This window comes from Micrasema longulum, unplaced genomic scaffold (genome assembly GCF_059751315.1).
Source record: "Micrasema longulum isolate JH-2025_06_02 unplaced genomic scaffold, ASM5975131v1 h1tg000664l, whole genome shotgun sequence".
In the NCBI taxonomy this organism is placed as follows: Eukaryota; Metazoa; Arthropoda; class Insecta; order Trichoptera; family Brachycentridae; genus Micrasema; species Micrasema longulum.
Genome location: NW_028277860.1, coordinates 431,588 through 445,897, shown reverse-complemented (window position 1 = coordinate 445,897; position 14,310 = coordinate 431,588). Strand labels below are relative to the sequence as shown.

The 14,310-nt window shown below is 37.4% G+C and overlaps 1 protein-coding gene across 1 annotated transcript in view; it reads right to left on the bottom strand.

Moving 5' to 3' along the window:
• The window catches only part of LOC148279802 (uncharacterized protein CG3556-like), a 121,935-nt gene that overhangs the window by 3,361 nt on the left and 104,264 nt on the right, over positions 1-14,310 (bottom strand). Inside the window, exons 3-7 of the mRNA XM_088229406.1 lie at positions 5,158-5,279; positions 4,462-4,568; positions 3,111-3,358; positions 1,634-1,794; positions 1,015-1,219 (exon numbers count right to left, since the gene is read on the bottom strand). Of these exons, the coding sequence (XP_088085532.1) occupies positions 1,015-1,219; positions 1,634-1,794; positions 3,111-3,358; positions 4,462-4,568; positions 5,158-5,279 (843 nt within the window). The remainder of the gene's footprint in view (positions 1-1,014; positions 1,220-1,633; positions 1,795-3,110; positions 3,359-4,461; positions 4,569-5,157; positions 5,280-14,310) is intronic.

Here is a 14,310-nt window from a genome sequence, read left to right as displayed (position 1 = left end):
TTGTACTGTCTACACAATATAAGTAAAATGGTGGTTTATAATATCCTGTATTTCAGGAGATTTTATCAAGTCTGTTGAAATACTTAGTCATGGGTAAGAGTGTATATTAATATTATAAATAAGAGGTGGTAAGGTGGTAGTTAATTTTTTTTGGGGCCTGTTGATGAAAATTTTTCTTCTTATTGTAAGCCGCTTAGCCTGTTTTTCAAGAGGGATTATACTCCTGCAAGGCCGATTCCCAGCTGTCCAACTATCCTTTGGTGGTCTGCCCGGGAGTTGTCTTGGGGTTGGTTGTGCAATGGAATGTGAGGGAGTATGGATGGCCCCATTTTCATAACTCGAGTATTCCAATGTCTTCACTGTTGCCTCTCCCACCATTTCTTTATCTTTGAGTTCCTTACTATGTCTCGGAGACTCTTGCCAGATATGCTCTTGAGAGTCTTCATTTCTTACACTCTAAGCGTGTTATTTGTAATAAGGAAGTTCAGTGCCTTTTTAAAAGTTTTTTTTACTATCAAACCAGGCCAAAATTTAAAAAAATATTTTTATGGATCGTATTATTGTCGCTATGATTTTTTAAAGTTTAAAAAATAAAATCCCCGCCAAAAATTTGAAATTACACCGCCAAGTTCAAGTTGGCAAGTATCTTTCTGAAATTTTAAAGAACCCCAAACAATTCTAAAACTAAATTCTTTGTGTCCGCTGAATGTCAAAATACGCTAATAATCGAAAAACATGGCTACCCTGGAAACCAGAAACCTATTGCCGGTTGCCAAAACAACATAACAAAGATATTATTGATTGGTTATAGTAAACGCATGTTCGTGTGAACTTGTGACATTTCAAAGTAGTTCATTAATTTGTTTTTTTTTTCTAAACATTTTTGACAAACTTTGCCGTACAATTAAATGCTACAATTTTTACGACATATAACAATTTTTATATCCAATTTCCCATAGCACTGACTTCCTCATTATAATGTCAGTGAAATTTTAGTAATAATAACAAATTTACCGTGGGTATCTAAAGGGGGGTGTTCAGAGTGTGCACAGCGTCTAGGAGCCGCCACCGTAGCCCCCGATAAGGCGAGGGCGGCCTCTACAGTGGTGGAAAGGTCCCCATACCCACCCAGGGGCCCCTGCTGCCCGGCCAGCCAGCGCAGGGCTCCCGAACGGGACCACACTTGGGGCCCCAACCCGCCGTCTGTGTCTTCTAAGGCCTGAAGAGAAACGGGAGAACAATGTTTAGCCAAAGTGAAATAGAACTAGAATCGTGGACAAGTGTTTTGGTGGCTACTCTCAGGTAAAAGTCCCGAAAAAGGTTCCGTCTCTAGACTGGCACCTGAAGCTTAAAACTGATAACTTAACTGACAAGTAACAAAAATGATGCATCTGGATGGTCAGGAAGCGATATTTATTTATTATATTTTATTGTTTTACAAAAACATAATTTTAATTATAGCTTTTATTACAATCAATTCTTAAATTGTTTAATGATATTTAAATTTGCATTGCCTTTTAAAAAAAGATAAAAATTAACATGCTTGGAAAGGGATATTAAAATTTGAAAACATTTATTTTAATGATGAAAAAATCGTATATTTTAGTAAATGTTTTATCAGAAAATTCATTACTTGTAGAGCTAAGGCAGTGGCTCTAACGCTGCCGAAGCTGCCATCAGGGAGCTGCTGTCGAGCCAGTCCTGCCAGAGGGCGCCGTAGGAAGGGCTGAAGACTGCGATGGCGATGATCTCGCACAATACAGCGGAGAGCCAGAATAACCATAGCCATAGTATCTAAAATAAAATACACAAGCACTGTATAATCTATTATAACATAAATTCGAAAAAATATGACATTGAGAAATTTTGATATAAAATTGTAATATTATTAAAAAAAAATTTTTTTTTCTTGAGATGTTATGAACTAACTTAATAAAGCATAAATAAATTCCCTATCTTAAGAAATTTATATGAAATTATTGGAGAATGTCCGAGGATGACATGCTTTAGGAAGCGTGGTTTGAGGCCATTGAACCGAGTGGGTATTTGCTTGATCTGATGATTTTTACATGGCAGTGTCAACACGAAATGTGTTGACTTTGATAATAATGCAATGGAACCAACTACTGTAAGATTTATTTGCAATCTAAATGTTGGTCAAAAATCAGAAAATCATTCACAAAGAGGTGTCAGAAGTTGACGGGGAGTCTGCTCTTTCATTATCGACAGTGCAAAAGTGGTCCAGTAAATTTAAGAGAGGTAGAGAGAGCATAGAAGCCGACGAGCGATCCGGTCAGTAAATCGAGGCCAGTAATGAAGAAAATAGAAAATTTAATATCGGAGGATGCCAGAATGAAGGTGAAAAGGATAGCCGAGATTACTAGCCTATCCACTGGTACCACTGTTTCTATCGTCTGACTACACATGTCAAAAGTTAGTGCAAGATGGGTGCCGAGATTCCTAACGCCACTCCAAAAATGTCACCGCGTACAAAGCTGCAAAGGGTTTTTGGAGCTCTGTGGTGAAAATTCTAAAGAAACTATTGACAAAATTGTTACTGGGGATGAAACTTGGGTTCATCACTATGATCTTGAGAGGAAGCAGGAGTCCATGCTGTGGCACCGAAAAGGTACAGAGCACCCAAAGAAGTTCAAGGTGAAGTAATCCGCATGGAAGGTCATGGCTACAGTTTTCTGGGATTCCCAGGGAGTTTTGATGATAGATTACAAGAAAAAGGGCATCAATATCACCGGAGAATACTACTCCAGCATCCTTTATCAATTGAGGGAGGCGATCAAAGAGAAAAGGCGGGAAAATTGGCCAGGGGGATCCTGCTCCTCTACGACAATGCACCGGTGCACAAGGCTCAAGTTGCAAAGGCTGCAGTTCGTGAATGTTCAGGATTAGCAGAAATCAATCACCAAGTGATTTTTTTGTTTTCTTTATTGAAAAATAAAAAAATATTATGAACATAGGTCTTTTCCTTCATACCTATACCGAGAATATATTGAACTCCCCTCGTATATCCAGAAACAAAGTTCCGTTTGTATTTCTTGCCATTGCAACAAGTAAGAAATAACGGAACTGAATATACTTCGTATAATTCTTACCCAGGTTGTGGTCAGCAGGCGCGCTGGCGGCGTCTAGCAGGCGGCGCACGTGGCGCCGGCGCGCTCGCGCCCCCGCGGCGCACGCGCCTAGCGACGCCAGCGCCAGGTCATGGGCGTGCGCGGGCTCGCGGTGCAGCAGAGCGCCTACCAAGTCGTGCGAGTGGAAGCGCCGGGGGTCACGACACAGCGCCACCAGCGCCAGCGTGTACGAGGCCAGCTGGCGCGAGGAGACCGGCGTCTCACGATGCCTAAAACAATATCATGTATAGAAGTACCTCAGGGAAGTGTTTTTGAGCCTGTACTTACTGACTTTTGCTGTACTTGCTAAAAGTTATAGCAAATATTGTCTTGCTCTCCTTTCGAGCTGGCGCAAATCTTCGCGCCAGCATTTTCCCGCGTTTCGCGACGCATTAATCAATATCATGTATAGGAGTACCTCAGGGAAGGGTTTTTGGGCCCGTACTATTTTTAACATTTATTACTGATATATTGAAAGCTTCTTTGTTCTGAATAAATATATCACCATCGTCAGTAGTGCATAAGGCACTTCATTAGTACACCACATGCAGTGTATCCCGATCATTTGTTGCGAACGAAACATTGCAGTGAAAACAATTCCTTTAAAAACCGTGGATCTTTCTATCGGTTTCCCTTATCCTAGAAAACATTTTTTTTTACAATAAACGAATTACTTCAATTTCATAAACCGGGATTTAAATTTGTTTTAAATCTACTGCTTTTATTCCCCGTTTCACTGTGAGTTTGTATAAATGGAGGACTTATGTCGGATATTGTCATTCTTTGTCATGTCCATATTGCAATTACATAAATGGTAGCAAAAACTTTCTTTACCTGTATCGAAATCAGTTACAAACATTTATTTCTACTAGGGTATGGTTATAAATTTAATAACATCAATTTAGATTAACATTATCATTATTTTGAAAACTTACTTAACGAAAACGTAAATTTAAGTTTTTAATCTGGTGTTGCAAGTGTAAGAAACTCTTTTTTATATTCCAGATCTACAAAATGATCTTCAATCAATTTAATGTCACAAAGTTATTTTACCACAATTTTTTATCACAAATTTTAAAATATACACCTTTGTATATATTTTTTTGGAATTGCGGAATGGAAATAGTGACGATGAATAAAAACAATTAAGAACTGGGTTGTGGTTCTGTAATTAGTGTCATGGATTCTGAGACAAAGGTTCAAAATTAGAACCTCATTCTGCCATGAATTGATTCCCATTTCACTACATTCAATATACGTGTGCCTTCTTTAGACCATAATTAAGCGAAACTAATAATATGAGAAAGGTTCTAGTGCTTAAAAGTAAACTTACTTCCACAAAAGTAGAAGAACTTCAACTTCTAATTGTTTGGCTGATAATTGTAACTCAAGGCTCGGCTGCGAAGATTCAACCTCATTGGCTTTGGACTCGTTCGCCATCTAAATTGAAAGAAAAGAACAATAAATAATGGACTTATAAGAAACCTTGGCAAGATAACAAATGTACATGTACATGTACATGTACAAAATGATCCGCATACTTGGTGGATCATTGGTAAAACCTGATGATGTGAGAACAATTGCCCCCTACCTAACAGCCAGTTTCTTTAAGGACTTGGGTTTGGAGGTGGAGATTTAGTAACAGAGAGCACTCGTCCTCCATTCATTAGCCCGGCTCTTAAAATTAATTACCAGGGATCAGTCACAATAGATTTACACAGGTCGCAGTGACGTTAGGAGCTTGTTTGGCACTGACCACCATTTACAAGAATAATAATAATTTCATACCCAGATTATGTTTATTCTTATAAAATATTAGTTTTTAATAATTTAGTCATTATGTATGTTTATTCCTGGGTTTTTTAATAACCTTGGCAGTTATTTAAAGTGAAGAATGATATTTAGGTGTGTGGTGCAAACAGAATGGAATGGAGTACCCCAAGGAAGAATTCTTGAACACGTAGTATTTTATTTTTCGATCTTACGATTAAAATGGGTAGAACCAATGGTAGTTATATATTTTATTTACCTGAAGCGCAATGATGGCTCTGTGAGTATCATTTCCCCATCCCCAGTCTGGCTTCCTCTGCTCCTCTATCCAGTGAAGGGCCGCGGCAGTGGCTTTCAGGCGTTCACTTTCCTCGTGTCCATCTGTAACCAAATAAAGAACTTGAACTAAACTTGCTGAAATTCTTGGTATTCTGTTCGATATCAATGCTTAAGTATGATATATGTACTAAGTGGACGCCTTGATAGCCTGGCCTAGTGTCAAAATTATCACTAAACACCCCTGGCTACCGCACTTGTCACACGCCGAACTCTCTTTCCCATGTGTCAGTCGCTCGTACGAACTATCACCAGAACTCTCCACTTATACGTTTAGCACGAGAGTATAATTCGAACTGTCCATTTATTGATTGCAATAAATTAAGATTCAAAATGCAAATTAAAAAAAAAACCTGATACTACCTATCGTGGTTTTTAGTTTATGTATTTCTGCCATTGGTTATATTATCTAAAAATGTTGTTTATTATATTTTTAACTTTTTGACGGGCGCCGTGGCTCAGTTGGTAAAACAAATAACTGTGAAATTGGAGACGCGGGTTTGATTCTCAGTTCAAAGAAAAAAATCCTAGAAAGATTTTTTCTCAATTAGTCAGGTTGTTGTGGTGTATTTTTCATGACTTCCTTACATATCCTCTCTTTCCTATCTGCTGACAAGCCTCTAAAATTGAAGCTTAGAGGACTATTTCATCTTTTTAAAAATGAAACTCGTGTAAATGTTGAGATCCCCAATAAATAAACAAAAAAAAATGAATATTATAATATATTGTGTGTGTTTCAAGTGTGTACTGTATTTGGGAAAATGGTTATCGCGTATTTTGTGTTTTCTTGATTCTCTTTGTACTGTATTTTCTCATATTCCTTCATGCTTATTTTATTTTTGCTAACGAATGATTTCGTGAAAAAAATATCACACAAAAAGAGCATAAGTCATAGATGAAACAAAATAAGATAAAATCGCAAGGCTGCAATGATTCTTATGAAATAGTTCCTTCTGATATTATATTCTATTAGCCCTTTTTGATTTATGACGTAGGTATCGAATACCGGTGGTTTTAACGGAATTTATGAAAATTCCGCTCTCCCCAGTTCTCGTATAACGTGCGATTTGGTTTTTAATCTTCTTTATCGAATCATGTGACAAAATATATATATCGAACCCCAAGCGCTAGGTAGGTTACTTTGCTGAAATGGGGGTCATTTACACCAAAATCACGAATATTCCAAGACAAGCCACAATCTAAAGAGATGTTTCTCTCAGAAAAAAATAATTAATAACCAAATAAAAAATATTTATTTTTGTCCTCGAAAATATTTACATCAAATTACCACCCTTGTAAGAAAAAAAGACTTGATTTATTGGGTCCACGTGTAGTATTTAGTGAACATGATAAAAATAAAATAGGAATTAATTAATTAGTTACGTAAACCTTGACGAAGAAGCTTGTTTGCTTTGAAACCGATCGATGGAAAAAAAATTGTGGTAAAAAACGAAGTTGTTTTATTTATTTTATTATAATGAATAACCACAAAGTTCGCGCTTCAAATATAAAATTAAGATTATTTTAATTTATTTTAAACAAAATAAAACGTTTCCACAACATTCTTTTCAAGTAACCTTTGCAAACCGTCAAAAATACTCCCGAAAGAATATTTTCCAAGTTCAAACAATTTATTTTCAGAATTGTCTTTGAAATTGATCACCGCAGAAAGTTCATAGTCATTCTCTGTGATGGAAACCTTCGGGTCAAAAACTAAACTAGTGATATGACATGATTGATGGCTGTTTCTCAAATAACTTTCAACTTCTTTATGGCCATCCCCGAGCTTAGTAACATGTTAGGACTGAGACAGTTTTTATTCGCCACAAAATAATCGTACGAAACATCGGATCGTTCTTAGACAAATTTCCTCAACCCGAGTCCCGATATATTATATTATGTACAACGGAGAAACTTTGAATTTGTACTGACACTTTACCGTACTCTGAAAGTGTTCTAAACACCAATAAAAAACACGTTTTAGCCAAGAATATGTTCTGTAACTTGAATTATAAAAACAAAACTATTATTTTATTAGTTGGTTGGAAGAAATTGCCATTTGGCAATAAGCCTGCCAATGAACAAATAACATTATGTACAAAAAGTTAAAGAAACAAAAAAAATCCGTTGAAATGAAAAAATAATATTTGATTTTATACCGTAGATATCCGACGTTACGATTTTATACCGTAGATAGCACCGGCTGTCATTATGCACATAACCGAACACCGCACTCAACTACACTATCTAAGTATCAGGCATAGAAGAAACATTCACATTCTATCACATCTACGCAATATTTTGTATAATCACACTTTGCCTGTTTATCTGAGAGAGCTCTTCCAATCTCTATCACAACATGGACTATCTCTTCGTTCTAGTAACGAGAGAACCCTTTTAATACCCCTTCACCGCTCTAATTTTCTCGCCTCTTTCACAGTAGTAGCTGCTCGATTGTGGAATAATATACATACTAATGTTAGAGATCGCCCCGCCTCTTCTTTATTTACATTTCAATCTTGATTGAAATCCCTATCTAAATGTTTGAGTTGTTTCTTCCTTCTTCTTTTACTTCCTATCACCTCTTATCTCCTCTCTTCACAGTAAAGTGTAATTTTTATTTGATTTTTGTTTTAAATTTTGTATAAAGTTATTAGATTCTGCACAATTGCCTAGGATATGTCAATGTCTCAAACTGAACGGTTTGGGTAATCAATGAAAAATTGCCTTATATGCCCGCCCTTATGTATTTATATTGTAAATGTATGTAAAGTGTTGAATAAATAAAAATGTGGGAGAAGCCACGAATGTATGTCAGAATAAACGTGCTCTGCCTACCCCTGCGGAGAAATGGCGTAATGCCAGTAGTAGTAGTAGTAGTAGTAGTAGAAAATCAAATACAATATTAATTAGAGATTCGAATTTGAAGTTCTAACAGCTATGTCTCTCTACTAATAAAAGCACAAATAACCTTCTAATAGTAAGGTAAAGAATTTCATTTTCTCAATTTTGATGGAATAGATAGAACTTTCCAAATCACCAAATTTATTTGAAAAGTTTTATGTTCGTTTCGTGACGAGAGACTAAATCGAATTTTCTGAATAATTTTACATCAGAAACAAAATATTTTGAATGACGTCTCAAGTTGTAAGCTGTACGCGCCTCAAATTTTTTATTTAGTTTTGGTTTACAAACAGTAAAAGATGTCACCTTATATCACTTTAATATCACTTTTATGAAATTTTATCAACTACTTTTGGTTTAAAATCTTCTCCTTATATTTATTTTTCAAATTTTAAAGATTACTTGCTATACCTATTGTTTTTTTTCTCTGCTGCATTGACATGTTGTTATATTATCGTCTTATAGTTTATTTAAAGATTCTTCTCATCGTTTCTTTGAATCCCTTAAAATATGTATGTATTTATATGTTTTTTTCTTTTTGAAAATGTTTTTTTTTTTATATCCGAGCATGTTTTTGTGGCGGGTCGACAACGACGGCACGAGCCGAACATTGCCGAACGCCGACGTAGAGCGTACGAACGGGCCAAACCGACCAAGAGAAAACTACCGGATTCCGACCTCACCGCACGCGTCTTCGAGGCACAAAATTACCGCCAATTTAGATTTACCAACTTCATTTTATTTTGCCTAATATAGTTATTAGAATCCTTCTTTCAATGTGTTAGCTTCAGTAGTTTAGTTTCGTGAATAAATCTTTGTGTAAGACGTAAGTACCCTGTTTTACTTGCTCTCATTCTGTGCACCCACATAACTTTGTACATCACAAAATTAGGCCACCAACTAGGTGCCTACATAAAGGTGGTAACAACACGACTAAAAGTGGTATACCCCGACGTTTGAACACGAAAACACAACATTAAACAATCAATCACGGTGACCCCATTCAAATTCCATAAAAATTGCGCAAAATTTCAGACAGAAATATCTTCGCTTGACAAAATTGTACAACAATTACTTTTTTTCGGTCGGTACATGAAAAATTTAAAATTTCATTTTTAATTTGATTGCACTTTTAATTTATTTGTAATTAATCAAGGTTAATCTATTTCAAGGTTAACTTATTGTAAGGTTAATTAATTTAGTATAATAATAAATAATAATTATAATATATAATAGAATTAGATTTTTCAAAGACCGAGCGAATCGAGTGAATTTTTCTGTCGGTAACAATCTTCAATGTAAATGTAACTAATGTAAATGTAATTAATGTAACTAGTGAATTGATTAAACTGTGATTAATTTCTTAACAATATTACTCGGCCGGGATTAATTCAAACAGGTGATTCATAATTTAACTAAAATTATTATAAACAAACATAATATAATACGTTCGAGCGACTCGCTCACCAAAAATCGCACGCCGAGTAATACATTCCTACAACACATATAAATTTTATTTTTTTTTATTTTTCTTGAGTCGAACACACAAACAATTCACACGAACATTTACATAGGGTGCCAGATTGAGTAGAGGTACTTACAGGGTACCGGAACATAATTATTTTTGACAAATATTATATGGCGAGACAAGCGTGACGTAGGCATCCGAAAGTTTTCTCCTTGTGAACGCACTGCGGGAGTAAGTTTTTTTTTTACCAGCGAAATCTATCGGAAATATTTTTCAGCTGGCGCAGTCGTGCACAATACTTGCAATTTGTAAAATTTTATTTTTGTAAACAACTTGAAACTATCAAACAAACAGATATTCGGGCGGCTAAGCCGACGAATGTTTAACTTAGTACGTGGACATTAGTATCCATACTTTTTTTTCTATATACATTATATCGTGTGACTGTACTATATATGTTTATATTTTTAACCTAGGCTATGCATGTTATTATGTGTTACAGATTTGAAGTTTTACCATAAACATTTTTAAACTAGATATATTGTACAACGGACAATCAAAAGGAATATTAATATTGAGGGGACCACTCAGGCTTGGAGAATACAAATACCTAATAGTTGGAAAATGTGTTCCGCCGTATGGTAAAATAATTATTTAAATTTTCTGTTTTTAATTTTCTTTTCTATAACTTGCACAGTACATACATAACAAATAGTGACTCTGACATTTAAAAAATAAATATTTTTGTTTGAAATTTAAATTTAAATTTAAATTTAAATCTAATAATTTAAACTTAACTTTTTAATACAACTACACTCATTATTGAATACTTTTATTTCAATATGTTAACTTATACTGTAATCATTATTACATACATTTTTCTGAATTTTTTTTTTAAAAACGAATATTTTTAAACTGTAAACAATGGCTAACAAGGACAACACTGACTTGACAAATATCAACACAGCAAACAACATGTTCCACACGGATAGGATTAGCGTTAAACTACCACAGCTATGGGTGAACAACATCGAACTTTGGTTTAAACAGATAGAAGCACAATTCGAGTTGGCAAACATAGTTTCAGAAGACGCACGTTATAGTCACTTAGTGTCAAAACTTGAACAAACGCACATAGAACAAGTTTCAGATATTTTACTCATGGAACCGAACCGAGCAAAATATACGAGGCTGAAGGAAGCTATAATCCAACGCATGGGCTGTCCACAGGACAGAAGGAGAGAAAAACTGTTTTCTTCCTTACAGCTTGGGGATCGAAACCCATCCAGCCTACTTAGAGAGATGCGGACGCTAGCAATAGGTTTACAAATAGACGAAACGACGTTGCAATACTTGTGGATACAACAACTGCCCAAGACGATCCAAGCGCATTTAGCCATAAGCGAAGATGACTGGGATAGGCAAGCGACGATAGCAGATCGCCTAATACAGGTGTACACACAGGATAATGTAGCGGTAGTAGGTACCAACAATAAAAATAACATTTGTAGTTTAGAACAGTCCGTACAAGCTCTAACCCATAAGGTAGAGAGTTTATTTCACACAATCAACAAACAGCATAGTCACAACAACAATAACAATAGATTCAAACACACAACAAGTAACAGCAGTAACAATTTCAATAACAACAAATACAACAACAATTTCAACAAAACAAGCTATAGGGCCAACGGAAATAACAAGAAAACTATTCTTTGTTACTTCCACACAAAATTTGGCGATCAAGCTAAGAAATGCGTCACACCATGTGAATTTAAACCGCATCTAGCTTCAAAAAACTAGATGGTCGAATCATAGCGGAGGCGGCTGATTCAACCAACACAACACGTCTCTTTGTTAAAGATCGTGATACCGGTGTGTCATACCTCGTTGACTCCGGATCGGAAATATCATTAATTCCTAGATCTTTACACAAACGCCATGGAGAAAAGTCTAAGCTAATTCTCTATGCAGCGAACGGGACTACGATCCAGAATTTCGGAGTTACCACGGTAACACTGAATCTGGGATGTAAACAAATGTTTACATGGAAGTTTATAATAGCGGATACGACACGCCCTATTATAGGAGCAGATTTTCTCCACAACTTCCACCTGTTAGTAGATGTTAGGAACAAACGGTTAGTAGACAATACAAACGGCAAGATAGTCAGAGCATTTGACATCTCCACAAACAACAACATAACATGTTCCATATCATTAACAGACAAAACCAACATTTACCACTCACTCATATTGAAGTATCCACAACTAGTAGATATCAATAAACCATACGCAGGGCTGGATAAACACAACACAATCCACCATATAGATACCCGTGGCAAACCCGTTATGTGTAAGACTCGTCGGCTGTCCCCAGAACTACTGAGGCAGGCGAAGCAAGAGTTCGATCACATGGTGGCTCAAGGTATTTGTAGACCCTCCAAGAGTGAGTGGGCCTCTCCATTGCATATGGTGAAGAAGAGCGATGGTACTTATCGCCCTTGTGGCGATTACCGTAGCTTAAACGCACAGACGGTACCTGATCGTTATTCCTTGCCACATATCCACGATATATGCAATGACTTATTTAACTGTAAAATTTTTTCCAAAATTGACTTACAACGAGCATATCACCAAATTCCAATTAATGAAACTGACATTAAAAAGACAGCTATAACCACACCATTCGGGTTATTTGAATTTGTAAGAATGCCATTCGGACTATCATGCGCTGCACAAACATTCCAACGTCACATCAACGAAGTCACAAGAGGTCTAGAAGGAGTACACGCATATATCGACGATATATTGATCGCTTCACCAGACGAAGAAACACATGTGGAACACTTAAAAGCTTTGTTCCAGCGACTTCAAGATCATGGAATGGTGGTAAACCCATCTAAATGCGAGTTTGCCAAGAAAACACTGTTATTTCTTGGTTATGAAATTTCGGCTGAAGGCATCGGACCCTCGCCAACAAAAGTGGAAGCCATCACGAACCTCAACAAGCCAGAAACCATTAAGCAGTTGAGAAGATTCTTGGCCATGGGAAACTTCTACCGAAGATTCATACCACGAGCAGCACACAAATTGATACGACTACACGATTACCTCAAGGGAGCAAAAAAGAATGACAACAGAAAAGTAGAGTGGAACGAAGTCACTACACACGATTTCGAAGAGGTCAAGAACTCGCTGATCAACGCCACTAAGCTTAGCTACCCAGAGGAAAGCAGCAAGATGTCAGTGTGGACAGACGCCTCAGATTACGCAATCGGAGGCGTGCTACAACAAACCACAGACGGCATCAACTACAAACCGATAAGTTTCTTCTCAAAAAAGTTGAACAAGGCTCAGTGTTCATATAGTACGTACGACAGGGAACTACTAGCCATTTTTGAGACTGTAAGGTACTTTCAACATTATCTGGAGGGCAGAGAATTCTGTATATACACGGACCATAAACCACTACAATTCGTGTTTAGAAGGAAAAGTCACGACAAAGAAAGCCCCAGACAACTCAGATATCTAGACTACATCTCACAGTTCAGCACGGACATCAAATACATAAAAGGAGAAGACAACGTCGTCGCCGATACCTTATCAAGAATCGACATGATCGAACAAGAGGCAAACATATCGTTCGAAAAGATCCATAAAGAACAAAGGCAGGACAACGAACTACTCGCACTCTTGGACGACAAGAACACTGCTCTGAACCTGATCAAAACCAACATGCAGGGACAAGAAATCGTCTTCGATCTCAACAAAGGCAACATGCGACCGTACATCCCAAAAACGCTACAGAGATCTTTCTTCAACCAAGTGCATAACCTCAACCATGCAGGAGCCGACGCCACGACCAAGACCATCAGTCAAAGAGGCGTCTGGAAAAATATGAAAGCAGACTGCGCAGCTTGGACGAAGGCCTGCATACCCTGTCAGAAGAGCAAAGTCAACAAACACACGAGGACACCGATCATCAAGATCGACATGCCGAGACAGAAATTCTGCGTGGTCCATGTCGACCTCATCGGACCTTTTCCACCATCAGAGGGACTGAGGTACTGCCTCACATGTATCGACCGATACACTCGATGGGCGGAAGTAATCCCTATCGCAGATATCCAGACCCACACAATCATCAGAGCCATCTGGGACAACTGGATTGCGAGATACGGCGTACCGGAGAAAATTATAACTGATCAGGGTAGGCAATTCATGTCTACGGACTTTAACTTGTTTTGTTCCAGATCAGGCATAGCACACTCCAACACGACGCCTTACCATCCACAAAGTAATGGCATGATCGAGCGATTTCATAGAACGCTGAAGACGGCCATTAAAGCTCACCACCCTGTTCCGTGGACAAAATCGATCAGCACCATACTACTCGGACTGAGGGCCACACTGCGCACGAATGCAGAGCACTCAGTAGCAGAGATGCTGTATGGGTGCAAACTAAAGTTACCAGCAGACATCCTGGAGCAGACGAACGACTACATTGACCCGGACTCCTACACTAGGCAACTGGTAAATTTCATGCAAAACGTCAAACCAAGGCCAGTCGAGCACCACAATAAAGGTAACGTTTTCATCCACCCGGAACTAAAGAGAGCCACACACTTGTTTCTGAGGGACGACAGAGTGTACAAACCCCTGATGCCGAACTACAAGGGGCCCTACAAGGTCATCACCAGGG